General features: G+C 38.7%; 4 protein-coding genes across 4 annotated transcripts; 2 read left to right on the top strand and 2 right to left on the bottom strand.

The window, feature by feature from the left end:
* Positions 1–694: 694 nt before the first annotated feature.
* On the bottom strand, positions 695–3,304 carry LOC135075695 (zinc finger and SCAN domain-containing protein 2-like). The gene is made up of 5 exons (XM_063970147.1): positions 3,215–3,304; positions 2,149–2,931; positions 1,879–1,992; positions 1,465–1,623; positions 695–866 (listed from the first exon to the last, which is right to left on the bottom strand). Exons 2-5 carry the CDS (start codon positions 2,877–2,879, stop codon positions 710–712), a joined length of 1,161 nt encoding a protein of 386 aa, XP_063826217.1. The 5' UTR covers positions 2,880–2,931; positions 3,215–3,304; the 3' UTR covers positions 695–709.
* A 1,419-nt stretch (positions 3,305–4,723) lies between these two features.
* LOC135075405 (uncharacterized) lies at positions 4,724–8,100 on the top strand. The gene is made up of 8 exons (XM_063969849.1): positions 4,724–5,055; positions 5,220–5,304; positions 5,675–5,745; positions 5,870–6,206; positions 6,361–6,538; positions 7,047–7,129; positions 7,225–7,389; positions 7,953–8,100. Exons 1-8 carry the CDS (start codon positions 4,950–4,952, stop codon positions 8,098–8,100), a joined length of 1,173 nt encoding a protein of 390 aa, XP_063825919.1. The 5' UTR covers positions 4,724–4,949.
* A 2,522-nt stretch (positions 8,101–10,622) lies between these two features.
* LOC135075515 (uncharacterized) lies at positions 10,623–14,385 on the top strand. The gene is made up of 3 exons (XM_063969944.1): positions 10,623–11,018; positions 12,688–12,784; positions 13,314–14,385. The coding sequence occupies exons 1-3, from the start codon at positions 10,927–10,929 to the stop codon at positions 13,491–13,493; spliced, it is 369 nt and encodes a 122-aa protein (XP_063826014.1). The 5' UTR covers positions 10,623–10,926; the 3' UTR covers positions 13,494–14,385.
* Positions 14,386–16,414: 2,029 nt separating this feature from the next.
* On the bottom strand, positions 16,415–18,229 carry LOC135075690 (26S proteasome non-ATPase regulatory subunit 11). Its single transcript, XM_063970141.1, has one exon. It carries the CDS (start codon positions 18,076–18,078, stop codon positions 16,816–16,818), a length of 1,263 nt encoding a protein of 420 aa, XP_063826211.1. The 5' UTR covers positions 18,079–18,229; the 3' UTR covers positions 16,415–16,815.
* Between the last annotated feature and the right edge of the window lie 986 nt (positions 18,230–19,215).

Below are 19,215 nucleotides of genomic sequence, written 5' to 3'. Positions count from 1 at the left end.
ATCACACTATTTTGTAATAAAAAAATAAGGTTTGGTCGATGGCCGCGCGAAAAAAAAAGACGCCACCTTCCATACATAATCTGGCATTGCCATTTCAATCAAACTCACTGTAAGCGCGGCGGCCGAGGTGTAGGCGCTGGGACATTGGTCGCAGCAGTAGGGCCGCACGCCGCGATGCATGTTCTCATGGGCGACCAAATTGTTCTCAATCTTGAACCTTATGTTTTGGACACTAAAGTTCAATATATGGTGGCATCAAACTCACTCGCAGCAGTAGGCCTGCACGCCGCGATGCATGTTCTATGCGCGGCCAGTTTATTTTGAGCCTATGGGAGTCGCATCGTGTCAGCCGCCGTACTGCGAGATAGGCCGCAAAGAGGCTTATATTTATAACCTCCGGCCGAGAGGTCCGAGAGGCTGTCTCGCAGTACGGCGGCTGACACGATGCGACTCCCACATCACTCTACAGTCGCTATGAAAAGAGGGCGACCTGAAACTGGACATATATATAACGCCCGAGAGGACCGATATTGCTGTCTCGCTTCCTCTATGGGAGCGCGCGGGAACGCGCTGAAAGTTTCGTGGTTTTCATGTTGTGTGCGACAGCCAATGCTTCTGTCTCCTTTCTGTGGTACTATAAATATAGCGGCCTATCTCGCAGTTCGGCGGCTGACACGATGCGACTCCCACAAGCCTTATGTCTTGTACACTAAATTTCAATCAAACTCACTGTAAGCGCGGCGGCCGAGGTGTAGGCGCTGGGACATTGGTCGCAGCAGTAGGGCCGCACGCCGCGATGCATGTTTTCATGGGCGACCAAATTGTTCTTGCTGGTAAACGTCGCTGAGCACCTCGTGCAGGGAAAACTGGAGGATAAAAAATAGAGTTGTTAAAACGGCACTTATACTATAGTCCGGGTGCAGAGCACGTAGAATTTTGTCCAATGACCCCAAGCTGTCACGACTGTGCAACAGACGGGCGGCCTCAGTGAGTGTTCGAGCGCGACAGCAACATAATTACGCGCGAGCGATAAGGATGGGTAGCTTCGGGTCATTGGACGAAATTGCATATTGCACTGAAATACATTAGTATACAGGATGTTAGGTAAATGGGTATATGAGCCGACACTAGCCCATGTTAACATAGGCATATAAATGCTATGGTGAAGTCAGAAATTTGATATCATGATTTTATTTTTTAAAATTTTCATACACAATAAATTTTATAAAATCCGATTTGTATGATAATTAAAATGAAGATAGGTATCAATTTTCTGACTTCACCATACCATTTATATGACCATGTTAACATGGCCTAGTGTCGGCTGATATACCCATTTACCTAACACCCTGTAGATTTGTCTATTCTTTAAGACATAGGCTAAACTAAAGCGATATAGTTATAGAACCAACTGAATTCGTGAATTGTATAAAACTGTACTACACAAAATTAAATAATACTCACCGCTTGAAGCCTTTGTTCTTGTAAACAGGTACGGTTCTGAGGTCGGGTATAAACGGCCGGCTGCGGCCTTTGCGGCCCAGGAACAAAGCTCGCGCCTTCAGAACTATCATGGCGTCGCGCGCCTGGCATATCTTCTCGTGTTTGTAGAGGTTTGTTTTGCTGCAACAGACCAGTCACATCTAATGGTTGTAATCATGCATCATGTAATGGTTTACGAAATTACATCACAATCACAGAAAAAATCTGCTCATAGTCTTCGGTCTGATTGCATGATAGAGTAAATTATATTAAAAAAAAAGAAATTACTTAACGGACGAATGGTAGTTCGAGTAAAGCGAATCGAAACACAATAGAAACAAGTCTCACGCTTAAGGTTACAATTTTTATAACTTTCCTTATTTTTTCTGAACATACCTTCTAAAGTCCACACCACAAGCATAACAAACAAGATATCTAGGGCCATGTTTTTCTTGGTAGTGCCGTTCTGCGGCAGGAATGCAGTTAGTCATCTTACCACATTTGAAACACCTGAAAGTAATACATTTGATGAATATATAAAAATATAGTATGAATTATTTAAAAGAACTGCTTTAATTGAACTTACAACATCTGATTCAAACTTCTAATTCACATATTTGTTTATTTTGTTCATTTAAAAGAAATCATTTAAAGAGTATTACTTACTCATACATAAAATCAGAAAGGATGTAAAAACCCTTCGGTGGCTTGGGTGCTTTGTTACTCCTCATAACTTCCACCAGAGATTTGATGAGAGCTTTTTGATTCCTTTCTAACTCTGGATATTGCTGTCTCAAGTCTTCCACAAAGGACCTCTGTCGAGATGGACTCAACATTTTAACCCGTTTTTTTTTCTTCGACTGTCCTCCCACACTTTCTAAATCAGAATTAAAATCTGAATTGTAGTTATCATTATCACTTTCTACTTGGTAGTCTGGATCATCACAATTATTTTCATCGAGAGCCTCGTAGCCATAGTTATTCAGATAGTTGTCAAAGTCTTCAATATTATGATCAACGTCTTCAGCATTATGATCAAATTCTTCAGCACTATGATCAAAGTCTTCAGCATTATGATCAAAATCTTCAGCAATACTATCAAAGTCTTTAGCATTATGATCAACTTCATCATCTGTGTCGTAACGCTCTATTTTGATGTTGTGTATTGCTTGCTCGAAAGTTACATCGCCGTCTGATTCGTCTATGAAGACGTCTGTTCGTAAATTTATAGGCCGGCCATACCGTTGAGCTGCTTCTATCACTTGCATCACGTCATCTGCGTCGAATGGCTCCTCTTTGACTTGAATGGGAGCACACACTTTACCAGAATTCCACTCGATATCATCATCATCTTCATCGCCGATCACAACTACTAACATGTCATCATCTTCCTCCATGATAAGGCGTTGCGCTTCGACTATCTCGTCTTAGTCCAAGGATTAATACCCTCTGTAATGTTTTATTTATCACATTAGCAATTACACGATAAACAAGGATTGTTTATTTTCATTTTTGAGACCGCCAATTTTTATCAATTTTGACAATTACGAAAATCTATCGCAATGAAAGCAAAGGCAAATCATTCAGACCGCCATTGATTTTATTGTACCAACCACGCTTAGCAACTTCAATCAACAGCAACAGACAGATCCAAAAGGTCTACATTACTTTCAGCCTAAACAAGCAATTCACACAATAATCACAATTATTTATGTATTAAATTATAAATTACCTTTCTGTGCTCACTCAGGAAGAGAAGAATAATTTATTTTTTCTTTTCTTCCTTCCTTTGCGTTCCTTTGCCTGCCTGCTGAGTTTTTTTTTCTACCCATAGACTAAAGAGAGAAGGAGAGACAGATTAGTCGATTAATTAATTTCAGTAATTATTATATTATAATTTCGACTAGAGACCAAACAATTATATTGATTTTCAGTGAAGTAAAAAGCTCCCCTAGACAAGTAGCAAAACGGGACAGTTGCATGTTCAAAATCCGTTCACGAAACGAGTACGTAACGTATAAAAAAACATCACAACGGAAAAATGACTCAAGTTGAACATATAAATACAAACATAATTATTTCAATATTAAGCTGGGTCTCCTTGAGATGTTTTTGTTGATTTTTACGCGTTGCCGCCGCGCGGCCGCGTTGCGTTGAGCAACTTCAAGTGTATCAAATATAATTTTTCAAAGGCTGAAGATCCAAAATCACAATCCTAAAAGGTGAAAACTGACATCACTATTGACCAAAGAGCAAAAATATATTGACATTGACATGACAAAAATGACGATTGACAACAGGGTGTGGAAACTTCCATACAACGGTCATCGAAGTGAAACTTGCTTCCAAACAGCGACATCGGTGAATAAATTCAAATACTTTTTAACTACCCTAAAACGCTCTAGATGTCGCTGCTCCTGTTTCCTTCATATTTTCATTTTTTTCTTAATTAAAATATATTTGAGAATATTGTTAATTACAATGTGAAAACTTTTTTTAAATGAAATTAATTTGTTTTAATTTAAAACTGAACATTGACATTTTTGTTATAATTTACATAATAGAGTAGTAGAAATTACTATTTAACATATGGCAACTTTGTTTTTCCTCCAAAATGGCCGGTGTTGTTTTTGTTATGTTAAATGCATTCTTGTTTTCTTAGCCATCATTTAAGTTTTCTGTGGCCCTATTAAAGTTTTGAAGAGTCGTCGAGTCAAATTCAAGTTCATTCCTTCGTACCTGCTGCTGTTCTGGTTCATCGGAGTTTTGTTCGTTCCTTCGTGAATCGCGAAGAAACTTTCTGTTATGTTCACAAGTGATCTGAGTTTTCTCAATGTGCAAATGCTTTTTTAGTGTTGTTGAAAACTTTGCGAAAAGACGCTTTTGGTGTATAATATTATGTGTGTTCATAAATAAAGTAAAATTATTAAATTCAAAAGTTTTTGTTTACTTATTTGCATTTCCATGTGCAATGTAGATTTTTTCCAAATCCATTGTTTTGAAAATAATACAATACGTACACCATAAAGATAAATATTTTCAAAATAATGGATTTGAAAAAATTCTACATTGTACATCATAAAAACAATAATTCTTTGAAGGTTATGAGGGCCTATGTGTGCGTGAACTGTGTGTATGTGTGCGTGGACTTAATGTATGTATGTGTGCGTGAACTGTGTGTATGTGTGCGTGGACTTAATGTATGTATGTGTGCGTGTACTATGTATGTATATGAGCGTTACGTACGTAGGTTAAGTACAGGGAATTTAACACCAGGCTGTCAATTAGTAGGTTCAAAAATTTGACAGAGAGGGCTCTCTATTTCCTATGTATTACTTTTCTCTATGATTGACAAACTGTGACAAACAAAACAAAGAAGGATTGAAAAAGGAAAAAACGAGCGGGAACGTGTTTATTTTCCTGAAATCAAAATAAATACATCGAATTCCTGTAGTAAAGCAGTAATTATGAATAGTTTTAGTGCTTCTGCACCTAATACATTAAGTCTCTCGTCTAGTTCAAAATTATTAGCACTAGAAAAGACATTACATCAAAGTATCGTCAACTTTCAAGGTTTCTGAAGATCTTTAATTATTTATTTATACGCCAAAGATAGTGATACAAAATTTAAAATCGTACCTTTACATTTCTTCATTCTTAAACCTCATTTTCATGAGACAATAATTTATTACAAATCACTGATTTACTGGCACTAAACTTATCTTTGTATATTTCAGAAGTTGCTAAAGAAATTGAAGCATTGCACTTAGTATCTGAGGATTACAAAAACCAGTTTTTAACACAAAAGGAAAAATGTGAAAGGTTTGTTGATTAGTTTTTTGTAAAATGCATGTAGAACACCCAGTTATTGACTCATTCTAGGACTTACATACCTATCAAACTAATAGTTATCCACTGTTCATTATAAAATAATTGTAAATAAATTAAATCTTAAGGAAAAGCCACTTAGTTATCAGAAGATTCATGTGTAATCTGAATTTTAATGGGTATCCATAGACTGTTTTTTTTTAAGTTTAATTTTAATATCTTTCAATCATTCTTTTCTACATAATGCTTTGTGAATTTGTACTTTTTACCCCATGTAAGTGGTGCTATTTCTGTGCATGATATAATTTTAACATACAAGGAGGTAGACATAATAAACCTTGTTATATTATTATTTCATTTTCAGCAAACATTGCAGTGCTTCAGAGGCACTGTCAAAGGTTATAGAATGTAAGGATAACATAATACAATCAGTTGGTAAGTAATAACTTTGTTCTACAAATAGCTACACTTTTACAACAGCCATTAAGGATGTAGAAAATTTATCTTACATTTCATCAAGTGATAGTCATTTTTAACCATAATACTCACAATATTTCAGCATCGGCAGTAACAAGACTTAATGAAACAAAAAACTTCAATGTGATCAAAGATATCTATAAAATACTATGCGGAGATTCCCCTATTACAGTTCTTAAAGTAGAACCACAGATTGTAAAGGACGAAAGAAATGATACATTTAATTTTATAACTCCAAAAAAGGAACTTGACTCCACTACAGATATTACTGATGTAACTATGAAAGATGAATCTGTATCAGAAATTGAAGGCACACCTACCGGACGAACCAGTCCTATAATCCAGTCTAGGAAGATGAAAAATGGGTGTGTATCGTCATCATCTGACCATAGAGACAAAAAGAAATGTCCTGATAGTTGGTAAGTCTTAGCAGTTTCAATCATTTTTATGCATTATCTCTGTGTTTTGTATACTTTCTAATTTAGTACACAATTAATTTACATAAATTTTGACTTCAAAAACTTTCATGCCACAAATGCCAATGTATTTTAGATCTTATTACATCCCAATTAGGTCTACACCAGATTCAAAGGCGATGAAGCTAACATTTCCTCCCAACTCCAAACGCGGCAAGTGGAGGCAAGGCCGCCTGAGTGTCGTCACGGTGAAATCAAACAGTGTGGTGGATCTCACCAGTTCACCGGAGTTGATGGCTATGAACAAGAGCTCACAACCAGAAACTATTGTCCAGGTATCATCACTGAATAGTATAGTATTTTAAATGAATAATACTGAACATTTGCTTACTTTTGAAATTAATTAGAATGATCTATGAACTTAGTAATCTTCTATAATATAAAAATGAATCGCAAAATGTGTTGGTAAGCGCATAACTCAACAAAGCCTGGTAAAATTGGTTACCAATTCTTTTTTAAATATTCGTTGAAGTCCAAGGATGGTTTTTACGGCGAGAAAAGTTCGAATAATTTCCGGGAAAACCCTAAAAACAATCTCGAAAGTTCATCCCTAACGGGAGTATAACGGGGTCCACGCGTACAAAGTCGCGGGCGGCCGCTAGTAATAAATAATAACTAAAGCATTAAAGATGTGAATGTTCAAAAATTTAGGATAATATACTAAGTTAAGGTTTAAATAAAACAAAGAAAGAAACTGCGTTTGACGCTTTACGCTTATGATCACCACGTTAAGTAAAATTGTTGTTATCCATACATAATATTTTATTTTATTTTTCATTTTAGGCGTTAGTAAAGAAAGAATCGACAGACAACGACGACACTATTCTACCTTCGCCAACCAGCGGACCAAATAATTATCCATCTTTGTAAGTAAACAGAAAAAATGTTTATTCAAACTTTTTGCACCTTTTTGGCTGGAGTTTTTTCGCAAAATTATTAACATAATATTTGAATTTTACAGGTTGAAAAACCCCATCAAAAGTGAGAGCTTCAAAAGGCCACTGTGTTTGAAAAATAAGTCTGAAGACAAAATAAATAAATGTAACGTAGAAAATAGTCCAAAAAAGAAATCAACTAAAAGACAGGAAGAACCTGATGAATCCATCAATTTATTGAAACCTGCCAGGTAAAAAATACATGTTTACTGACATAAACAAAATGAGCATAACTTTCACACAATTACAAAATCACAGTACTAACACAAATTAAATTAGTGCAGCTATTAACTTGGAAGATTGTTTCAATACCATCTGTATCTACGCTACTTTTACAAATAAAATACATCAGTAAAGGTATAGTCTGGTCCATGAGTACGTAGAATTTTGTCCAATGACCCCTAGCTACCCATCCTTATCGCTCGCGCGTAATTATGTTGCTATCGCGCTCGCACACTCACTGCGGGTAGGTGCCAGTCGCACAGTCGCGACAGCAATATAATTACGCGCGAGCGATAAGGATGGGTAGCTAGGGGTCATTGGACAAAATTCTACGTGCTCACGGACCGGGCTTTAGCATCATACATAGGGAGAAGCCACACGGTGCCTAACGGCGCCGCACCGCAAACATTTTGCCACATCACTGTACACATGGCGGTATATGTTACAATTTTATTACGAAGTTATCATGTTTTTTCTTGCACATGTGAGATGCCCGTGACACTCAGCAATTAACATTAATTGCTCTTGACAGATTTATGAAAATGTTAGACGAGAATTCGCCAATAAAAGTGCAAATGGACGATGAAACGCACTGCGAAATCCCATCCAGTTTGTCGATACTTGAACACCACGTGTTGGCTTCGAAGGACGCTGGTGAAGCTCTGAAAGCGGTCAGGTAATAGAAAAAAACAATTATTACTTATTATTAGTGACCCGCCCCTGCTTCGCACAGGTAAAATGAATTATACATACTTAGCTTAAAAACCTTCCTCTTGAATCACTCTGTTTAATAAAAAAAACGCATTAAAAATCGTAGTTTTAAAGGTACTTATACGCATACATAGAGACAGACAGCGGAAAAACTTTGTTTTATACTATGTAATGACAGAGTAAATACAAATTAAATGAGTAGGTCATCTTCATAGAAACGCCCGAGCGCGGTTTGTATGTGAGCGCGCCAATACGTATGCGGCGCGCACGCACAAACTGACAAAATTTAGCGTTGATTAGCAGTGAGTTGCCCCGAATTTTGTATTTACTCTGGTAATGATGATGAGGCTTGGTTTCCACACTTTCCACCAAGGCGGATTCTCTTATTTGCATGTCTCCACTCCGCTCCGCTTCGGTGGAAATGGATCGAGCAGGAAAGAGTCGGGCGCACTTGTTTTTCTATAGAATTTGACAGCGGCGGTGGCGCGGTGCGGAGAAGAGCGGAGATGTTCGGAGCGGTGCGGTGTTTCATACGCCCGTATTCACAAACATTACTATGACGTCTCACAGCGCGCGTGGACGCACAGGGTGACACACGAACCAATCACAGAGCTCTATTTAACGTTGTGCGTTCGATTTGCTGCTTCATTTAAGCAAGCATCGTTTGTAAATACGGGCGTTAGATAGCTGACAACTACGCATCTCGTCTCCGCACCGCTCCGCTCCGCTTTGGTTGCTTAGCCCAGCGGTTCCCGAATGGTGGTCCGCGGAACCCTGGGGTTCCGTGGAAAGGCCGCAAGGGTTCCGTAAAAAATATTATCCCACGTTTCGTGACCGACATTGTTCGCTCGCACCGACTTTACGCACAAGGGAGGGGCAGGGCGTGCGGGTGGATTAGTACGGGGGTTCCGCTAGGAAAAGTATAATCAATTAGGGTTCCTTGGCAAAAAAAAATTGGGAAACCCTGGCTTCGCCTGCTAGCTTCGCCGCACATCTCCTTTCGTCTCCGCCCTGGTGGAAACTAGGCCTAAGACTAAAGTAAATAAGCCGTGTGGTTCCGACAGAGTAGAACAGCCATAAGTTATTTAACTCTCTCTTTTTAATTGCACGGGTAAGTCATCGCATGTCCAAGTTTCATTTTACGCTTACGTTTGCTTACATCCCTGGGCTCAAGTTACTAACTTGCACTGCAATTCATTCAACCATTCTACCAAACACTACTCACTACCTATACTACTCAAGTAAGGATTACAAACATTTTGTAACTTCATCATGATAACAAAGTTCAAATTTTTTTTGTTCTTTAACCCTTAATTAGTCGCATGGGGTCAAAGCATTTTCGGATTCAAAAATGAAGCACTTGGCGCGGCCCGATTTCCTCCGCGCCCCCGGTAGCTTCATAAAACACGTCTTAGTTTGTATTTTGATAGCGACTAATTCACGGGAGTGGAAGGATGCGTCGCTGCGCTCTTGAGTGGTGACCCCATGCGAGTAATTACGTAACTTTTTTGGAAGAGGTAAGTTTTTTGTTTTATGTATTTATTTTGTGTATTATGAATAATATTTGTGTTATTGTATATTCAGTGAATAAATGTTTGTTATAAATGTGTTTTTACAGCTCTAAACAATAAAAATATTGATAAATTCAGTTTTACTACTACTTTGTCTTTTTTTTTCAGAGTTAGTAGAGATAGGAAAAAATAGCAAATTGTGCAATGGTTGGAAGATGTTTCTGATGAAGAAGAAGTAGTGGAGGGTAGAGTTCTGAGCCAGAGTTAGATGAAATAACAAAAAGTGATCATGATAGCGCTAATGAGATCGAACAATCCTCCGCACAATCAAGTGAATCGAAAATGCAAGAAATGTACAAGATTTGTGTGCAATGATCACTCTGAAATATACTGTCAACAGTGTAACAAGAATGATTCGGAGAGTTCCTAAAAAAATACTAGTATTACCTTTGATCTCAGTATACCTAAGTACAAATTGTTAATTATTGACAATTATTTTAATTTAGCTTGTTTTTGTATAATTAGTAAGAAATTCATGTTATTACCCATAGATATTAAAGAATAAATAAAGCATTTTTATAATAATATAGTTTCATTTACTTATAAATTTCAGTATGTATTAAAAACTACTCACACAATTTGGGGTCATCTGTGACCCCATGCGAGCAGTTATGTAAGATTCTTTATGCGAGTAATTAAGGGTTAAATCTTTATAAATAGTACTTATACATATTTATAACGCAAGGAAACCAAAATAACCAACATAGCCCGCAGAATTGTCAAACTTAGTAGGGCAGACAAATTCTCGAGTAGTGACCACGGACCGGAAGACTTAGTGTGGGCAGACTTCCCACTAGGTGGACTGACGATCTGGGAAAGGTCGCGGGAAGTACCTTAAAATGCGATCAGCGCAGGACCGTTCGTTGTGAAAATACTTGGGGGAGGCCTTTGTCCAGCAGTGATCGTCATTTGGCTAAATGAGGGCTATCGTTTTTATACTTAACAGTTGGTACCCCTGGCGATTGACAGGACCTTACTCTACAGTGGCGCCATCTTGATGAGTGCAAATGCGATAGTCCTCCTACCACTTTAGCGCTCACCAGCTGGCGCCACTGTCTTCGCTACTAGTAAGTGACAGGACCTTACTCTACAGTGGCGCCAACTGGTGAGCGCTAAAACGATAGCCCTCATTGAAAGAATAGTTCTTATAACGTGAATTAACAATTTTAAACTTTTTACAGCCCGTCGAAGAGTCCTCTTGGCGAAAACCAGAACATACTGAACATGCAAAGGCTTAACGAAACGGATGCGAGCATGTCACTGCTTCGCCCGGAACCTAAGGCGGCTAAGGTGTCTCCTGAAGACAAGGCTAAAAGGTATTTATTGCTACTATTTTTTTTTTCATGACATAAGTGGTTTTGTGAGCAATCAAGGGAAATGTGATGACAAGTAAGAAGTCTAGTAGTAAAATTATGATAAGGTCTGAATTCCTGTGGCAAAGGACAATGGGCAAAATGGTACCCGGCTCCAATAGATATGTGTCTAGTATCGTTTGAAAGGTCTTACCAAGATGAACAACTTTTACTATGACCACCAGCCTCAGATCTGGTTGTGTACGAAGATATAGTTACATACTTTTTTGCAGAATGGTACCCGGCTCCAATAGTTATGTTTGTAGTGTCATTTGAAAGGTCTTACCAAGACGAACAACATTTACTATGGCCACCAGCCTCAGATCTGGTTGCGTTCGAAGATAAAGATACTTTTTGTGTAACCTAAGTATCATACAGTACCTATGAAGCGGGACGCGCTCGGGGCAGGGCACCGCGACGATATGGTCGGACGCGGTGAGGAAGACGGTGGGCGGGAGTTTGCATCGTGCGGTCCACACAGCTTATGACCGCAGCCTGTGGAGGAACACTATCTGTGGTCACGATCCTGGGACCGAGGAAGAAGAAGAAGAAGTATCATACGTGTCCATCGTATGGTACTTAGGTTATGCGAGGCAGGAAGGGTTTACTGCTCCAGCATCCTTCCTTAACTCTATAATTAAATTATTGATGGGGATAATTGTGAAATAAATATTTTTATTTAAAGAAGTACTACCCCCTTATTAATAAAAAGTTACACCTAGGAAGAACCTTGGATTGACACCAAATGACAATTTAAGCCAGAGTTCAACTAGGGTGTAACTTTTATTAATAAAGGGGTTAAAGTTTTATTACTTCTTAAGGGTTTTATTATGGGTTGCTAAAGCGAATTAACCCACAAGACCCAATAAGTCCACCCACAAGATGGACCGACGACCTCATAAAGGTAGCGGGAAGGCGCTGGATGCAGGCCGCCACCAACCGGCCATTGTGGAAATCATTGGGGGAGGCCTATGTTCAACTGGACGTCCTATGGCTAAAATGATCAAGATGATGATGATGAAAGCGAATAAAGGGCTAATAGCTTGGGTAGTTCATCGTAGATATAATCCTTTCCTTTTCGATGCTTCTTTTAGTTATATTAATAGATTGTAGTCATAATACATACTCGTATACATGGATGATTGTGTTATACTTTCATTATAATACTTAGTGGAATTACTGCTTTCAAAACGTGAATTAGAACTGGCCCCATAGCAGACATTTTCCTACATCTAAAGGCCTTTAAAAAAATATATTGGTTATGGCTATTGGAGCGGGTACCACTTTCCATACATTTTTGCCCATCATCCTTTGATTAATAGTATACAGGGTGTTGATTTCAATACTCGCCATATTTAGGGAGTTGATTAAGTAGCTCGTACAGTTGATTTCGCACGGAAAATATTCACAAAAAATTCCACTTTCGTTTGTAATTTTTTTTGATGGATAGTGCGTTTATGTAAGTCATAATAGATCACCTAAATAAATTATTATTATTATTTATTTATTATTATTATAAATACCTAATACCTACGTTTTTTGTAGTAACACTGTTGCATTATCAGTGCGATACTGTTTTTAAGCCTCAATGACCGACTTCTGGACAATCTAACGTATTGCGTTTATTTCACAGAAAACTTCCCGTGGAGCCCGTATACAAAGAGCCAACTGTGAGGAAGAAAGCTGAAAAACGCGTCCTGCCCGGGTGGAGCTGTGATGAATGTAAAACGGTATGTATTGTGGCACAATGGACATTCATATAGTACAAGTAATATTACTAGAAGTCGGCATATAGCTGAAGAATTTCGTTGCGGGTCCAATGACAGTTTAAATTTTCCCGCGGCCCCGGGACAAACTTGACCTTCACTGGTTGGGTTTTTGTTGGCGGTCAATCTGTAGATCCTGGCTACACAGGAGTTGCAGCGGTGGGAACGAGAGGTGGGAATAGTCCCGAATATAGCTGAGGAGATAAATGTATTTTTGATTTGCTATTTTACAAAATTACAAAATAACTTCTATCTCAAAACTATTCATTTTAAGCATAGATAAGCCAATAATAAATTGTTCATAATAGTCTCTGATAGCATATTCGGAACTTATCTGTTAGATATCTGTAAAAAATGTATTTTATCTAACAGATAAGTCAAGTAACTTTTATTTGTTAGATTGCGTTATATTCAAATCAGCAGCCTATCTAAAGTTTAAACTATCAGGAACCGCCAATACCTCACCTTCCTCACTTGTTTAATCTCTCCGCAGTTCTTTGACGAGCTATACCAAAACGACCACGAGATGCTCGCCAAGAAGATGGAAGAGTGCTCCAAGCACCGCGGAAGGAACAACCCCGCGCGCCCCAAGACTCCTGAAGGTTTCTGGAACCCGCGTTGGTCTGTGCCCAGCGATACTGAAGAGTTTAATAGGAGGAACAACGCTGCGTAACCAACCCTAAAAAATCAATCAATCCCTATAAAAATCAGTCAATACCCTCGATAAATCAGTCAATCCCCTAGAAGAATCAGTCGATCCCCTATAAAAATCAGTCGATCCCCTCGATAAATCAGTCAATCCCCTATTAAAATCAGTCGATCCCCTAGAAAAATCAGTCAATCTCATAGAAAAACTCAACGAAATCGGTTCTCAATAGCACCGCGACCGGAATGACCCCGCGCGCCCCAAGACTCCTGAAGGTTTCTGGAACCCGCGTTGGTCTGTGCCCAGCGATACTGAGGAGTTCAACCGGAGGAACAACGCTGCGTGACCAACCCTAGAAAAATCAGTAAACCCCGCGATAAATCAGTCAATCCCCTATAAAAATCAGTCGATCCCCTATAAAAATCGGTCAATCCCCTACAAAAATCAGTCAATCTCATAGAAAAACTCAACGAAATCTGTGCTCAATAGCACCGCGACCGGAATGACCCCGCGCGCCCCAAGACTGGAAGGTTTCTGGAACCCGCGTCGGTTTGTGCCCAGCGATACTGAGGAGTTCAACCGGAGGAACAACGCTGCGTGACCAACCCTAGAAAAATCAGTAAACCCCTCGATAAATCAGTCAATCCCCTATAAAAATCAGTCGATTCCATAGAAAAATCAGTCAATCATAGAAGAACTCCTCAACGAAATCTGTTCTCAATAGCACCGCGGAAGGAACAACCCCGCGCGCCCCAAGACTCCTGAAGGTTTCTGGAACCCGCGTTGGTCTGTGCCCAGCGATACTGAGGAGTTTAATAGGAGGAACAACGCTGCGTGACCAACCCTAGAAAAATCAGTAAACCCCTCGATAAATCAGTCGATCCCCTATAAAAAACAGTCAATCCCCTAGAAAAATCAGTCGAACCCCTATAAAAATCGGTCAATCCCCTACAAAAATCAGTCAATCTCATAGAAAAACTCAACGAAATCTGTTCTCAATAGCACCGCGGAAGGAACAACCCCGCGCGCCCCAAGACTCCGGAAGGATTCTGGAACCCGCGTTGGTCTGTGCCCAGCGATACTGAGGAGTTTAACCGGAGGAACAACGCTGCGTGACCAAGTCTAGAAAAATCAGTAAACCCCTCGATAAATCAGTCAATACCCTATAAAAATCAGTCGATTCCATAGAAAAATCAGTCAATCATAGAAGAACTCCTCAACGAAATCTGTTCTCAATAGCACCGCGGAAGGAACAACCCCGCGCGCCCCAAGACTCCGGAAGGTTTCTGGAACCCGCGTTGGTCTGTGCCCAGCGATACTGAGGAGTTTAATAGGAGGAACAACGCTGCGTGACCAACCCTAGAAAAATCAGTAAACTCCTTGATAAATCAGTCGATCCCCTATAAAAATCAGTCGATTCCCTAGAAAAATCAGTCGATCCCCTATAAAAATCAGTCGATCTCGATAAATCAGTCAATCCCCTATAAAAATCAGTCGACCCCCTAGAAAAATCAGTCAATCTCATAGAAAAACTCTTTAACGAAATTTGTTCTCAATAGCACCGCGGACGGAACATCCTCGCGCGCCCAAAGACTCAAGCTTCTAAAACCCGCGCTAGTCTGTGCCCAGCCATACTGAGGAGTTCAACCGGAGGAACAACGCTGCGTGACCAATCCTAAGACAATCCTGATCTACATGGATAAACAAACATATTAATCAACCCTCTAAAAATCACTAATCAAACCTGTGTAGACATTTAATCCATCTTCTAGTAAAACTTTCCCAAACAAACTTGTTCTCAATAAGGAATAAGGTTTTATTTTAACAAAGGTATCTAAAAGCTGCACTGCTCCATGTCATTCGAGGAGTTTACGCAGGAAACTGCTGCGTGACCAACCCTAGAAAAATCTGTTAATCCTCTATTGATCTATTCGTAAATAAACCTAAAGAAAAATGATTAAAATGCAATACGCGCCTTATTTGCTCAGAAGCAAAAAAGGACTGGATACTGAAGAAAGAGTTGAAATGGAAGAAATATACTGCAATTATATTTTTAAACATTGGCACAAGTCTTATTCATAAGTTCTTTATTGCCCATCTAAATAACGCTGGGCATTGACTTGTATCTCAATGCTCATCGCGCATTCGTCGATGACGTCACCTAACGGAACTAAACATTTTATCTAAGGTAAACTTCTGTGATAAAACCATTTTATGGAATATTGGGTGCCTTAATATTGTAATTAGTGTTATTTAATGTTAAATAATATGAAAATAAGCAAATATAATTTGGATTTTACTAATTAATCGTTTTTTTTAATCCTACCTTCCTTGATCATCATCATAAGTTATCACCTAATGAGTGATTATATCACTGATTACCTTTTTTTTTTAAGAAATAACACCTTAATTAAAAGCTACCTACCTATTGTTTTGATTATCTACCTTCAGTTTGAGTCCAGAGCAGGTCATGCAAGTACCAAATGTCAATGTAACGTATTATGCTTACATACTCAATGCCTTGGCTTTGCCCTTTGGTAGTTAATTCATTGCAAGTCACTTCTGTAAATGGAAAATGAGGTCGTTTGCTATCCAACTAGGCATATATCCCAATCTGTTCATGTTATTGCAATTGAAGCTAGTTAGTGGAAAATCTAAGGCATGTTTACTGCTTGTGAGAGTATTGTTTATTTATATGTAATCGGGTATACACACAAGTGACTTCAGATGTTGAGGTGATGACCCTAATAAAGCAGTATAAGCAAGCATGGGCCAAATAGGTCGACAGAAAATACTTTAGGTACATACTCTTACTGAACATACTAAGTAGGTATACATAAAGAACCCATGTGAATCACGCGCCGCGCGCGGTGTTTGCCAACAGTTAAAACAGCATGACTTGGTTAGATTGAATGAGTGTGTGGGCGCAAGGTGAATCAATAACAACATTTTTGGAGAACACCTTTTATTTTTCTCAATAAAACAGAATATTATAATTTTTCACTAGCTTATGTTAAAAAAAGGAAATGTAAAATAATAGTGAAGAATTAGTATTACATCAAAATGTTGCAATCTTTGCAGAGTGGCTATGCGCGGTGACTACATCACCTGGATAATGTTAGTCTGTAACATTGTCACAGCAATTCCCCAATTTCTAAAATAGTTTTACAATTTTTTTGTCATAATATTTAGCATGTCACTATTCAGCTTACAACATTGTGGTTGGTACAAATAATGAAATTTTGCATTCATTCAAAAAATAGTTTCATTTACAATTATTTGAACTGAAAATTTACGGTTACTTTGATATACATATTTTTAATGCTACAACAAATTTACATGAGAGGGTCTATGACAGTTTCTTAGCTTTCTGGTACAGTGTATCGACAACCTTGCTCATGTGATGGATGGTTTCGAGGACAGTCTCATAAGTCTTCTCCAGGGGGGATTCATCAAACACTATTAGGACGCCTTCTCCTTGATCCAAGATTCCGTTTAGTTTCTTGTCCAGTATCATTTGGGACAGCTTCTTTTCTACTTGTACTACTGGCAGACGGATGCAACGTGCGACATGGTCTACTTGCACTCGCATATAAGGCTCTACGATGCGACATAAATTCTGTTCCAACATCGTATCATATAAGGCACCCAAGTGGGCACGCACAACCGCATCTTCTTCTAGCTCCCTCTTGTAAGTCTTGAGAGCAGCCTGGAAGTCTGCCAGTGATCTCTTGTGGGAAGCAGTAGCAACGGCCCGCATTGCTTCCAGCTCCTTCCCTGCATATTTGAGGGCCGCCTTGCTCCCACAGACCGTGCCCACTTCCTCAGCCTGATTCAACATGATTTTGGACAGCAACATGTACTTCAGGGCAGTCAGTGCTTTGGGACTGTCTGCACCATCATAACCTTCAAAAGCTTCATAGAAGTATGAGTAAGCAGTTTTGAAGTCGCGCTCATCGGCCGCGTGCAGTATGCCCGACTGCAGATCGAGCGCGGCTTGCATCTTGGGAGGACAGTAGATAGCATTGGCAGTGGTCCTGGCCGATGTTAACGATGCACGAGCCTTGGGTAAATTGCTAAGTGCATGATAGGTTTTGCTCTCTAAAAGAAGCACTTCAACTAATAAGTTCTTATCATCTAACTTCTTGAGCTCCTTGAGTAAAGCTGTGGCCAAATCCAGGGCCTCTGTATACATACCAGTGTCGAAATACAAAGCGATCAGTCTTGCTTCCAGCGACTGTCGCAGGAAGGTACGACGCTCCTCCTTCGCCCATTCTATACACTCTTTACACAGTTGGACTTCTATTCCGATGCCTGCTTCCAAATCCAGGAAGAAATCAACCAGTGAACGTACCAATTTCGCTGCTTTCGCTTTACTTATAAGGCTGAGGAATGGCCTGGTTGCTTTGATGAGTTCTGCTAGTTCCTTGGCTTTCCCTTCTTTCTTGTACTTCTCGCCTAGGTTCAGGATACCTTGTTCCTTTGCCCTTATGTTTTCTTCGTCATCTTCGGGCACCTCGCCAGTGCTAACCATTTTGTCGGTCATGCGGACGTCTTCGTCTCTGTTCGTCGACGAGACGCGTGATCTCTCGAATAACATAGCGCCGGCCATGATGTGTATATTTATATGCTTACACTAAAAAAAGTAGAGGTAAACAGTAAATCCACACTATAACAGCTACACTTTTCCTTTGTAATTTTGTATAATCGCAAAGTCATCGACGTCCTCTTTCAGAAACAAATCGTAGACGCGGACAATGTTGCCATCTAAGAATTAAATATACTGCTATTTAGTATTAGTAGAATATTTTAAAATTTGTAGTAAAACTACCACTGATAGTTTACAAAAAAATATCAATGTTTTTTTACAAACTTATTTTAGTCACTAATTTTAAAATCTTTTTACGAAATTTAATTTTTATACGAAAATGGTAAGTTATTTTTATTCTTTTAGCATGAACTATTTAAGGAGGTTTACAAAAGATAAAAATAGGTAAACAAAACTATTTCCTAATAGCATAAAAGGAGTAAAACGTAATAATTTGATTGAAGTTTCTTGCCAATTACCTATCTGTCAGTTGTTGCAGTAACATTTTATAATTTTTCTATACCCAATTTGCCTAAAAAAGATAAGAAAATTCATCAAAATGGAAAAAGAACAAGATGCAGCATACATATTTGAATTGAGTAAATCCATTAAGCATTTTTATGAAACTCCCGTTATATTTGTAACGAGGAAAGATTATTCCGACAATGTTTTTAATGCAATGTGTTCAATGCGAACAGCACTACAAAATAATTCTAAGAGTGAAATGATTGATATAATTGCTGATTTTCATTTACATTGGCTACATGCGGTCAATGATTTAGAAAATTTCAAAAAACGTATCCATGATTTAACTAGAGAAGAAATGTATCAGGCTATAAGTTATTCCATTGATGCTATTTCGTATCGGCTAAAGTATTACCAGAGATACATGGAGAAGAATCGATCGTCGCTATCTAATGCTGATCAAGCCAATTTAATTTCTGATATGGAAATAGTTGAAGATATGCATAAAGATGTGACTCACGCTTTATTAGATAAATTGCGATGTTTTAGAAATCTTGGGAGTGACGACGATTTTAAATTAAAAGTGAAAGAGAACGTTGAAGAACTACTTCAATGGCTAGATAAAATCAACGATGAACTAGCTATTAACTTAAGTAAATATATGCATGTTCATGTTCCTCATCTTAGATCAGATTT

The sequence above is a fragment of the Ostrinia nubilalis genome, chromosome 10 (assembly GCF_963855985.1).
Source record: "Ostrinia nubilalis chromosome 10, ilOstNubi1.1, whole genome shotgun sequence".
Classification (NCBI taxonomy): Eukaryota; Metazoa; Arthropoda; class Insecta; order Lepidoptera; family Crambidae; genus Ostrinia; species Ostrinia nubilalis.
Note: the sequence above shows the minus strand (reverse complement) of the source record. Positions and strands in the feature narration are given on the sequence as shown.

Coding starts and splice junctions, on each gene's coding strand:
- LOC135075690 (XM_063970141.1), bottom strand. CDS start 18,078: ATGGCCGGCGCTATGTTATTCGAGAGATCACGCGTCTCGTCGACGAAC.
- LOC135075695 (XM_063970147.1), bottom strand. CDS start 2,879: ATGGAGGAAGATGATGACATGTTAGTAGTTGTGATCGGCGATGAAGAT. Junction 1,624..1,878: donor TGTGGTGTGGACTTTAGAAG/GTATGTTCAGAA, acceptor GGTCTGTTGCAG/CAAAACAAACCTCTACAAAC. Junction 867..1,464: donor AAGAACAAAGGCTTCAAGCG/GTGAGTATTATT, acceptor TTTATCCTCCAG/TTTTCCCTGCACGAGGTGCT.
- LOC135075405 (XM_063969849.1), top strand. CDS start 4,950: ATGAATAGTTTTAGTGCTTCTGCACCTAATACATTAAGTCTCTCGTCT. Junction 5,305..5,674: donor CAAAAGGAAAAATGTGAAAG/GTTTGTTGATTA, acceptor TTTCATTTTCAG/CAAACATTGCAGTGCTTCAG. Junction 6,207..6,360: donor AAGAAATGTCCTGATAGTTG/GTAAGTCTTAGC, acceptor CATCCCAATTAG/GTCTACACCAGATTCAAAGG.
- LOC135075515 (XM_063969944.1), top strand. CDS start 10,927: ATGCAAAGGCTTAACGAAACGGATGCGAGCATGTCACTGCTTCGCCCG. Junction 11,019..12,687: donor CCTGAAGACAAGGCTAAAAG/GTATTTATTGCT, acceptor TTTATTTCACAG/AAAACTTCCCGTGGAGCCCG. Junction 12,785..13,313: donor GCTGTGATGAATGTAAAACG/GTATGTATTGTG, acceptor ATCTCTCCGCAG/TTCTTTGACGAGCTATACCA.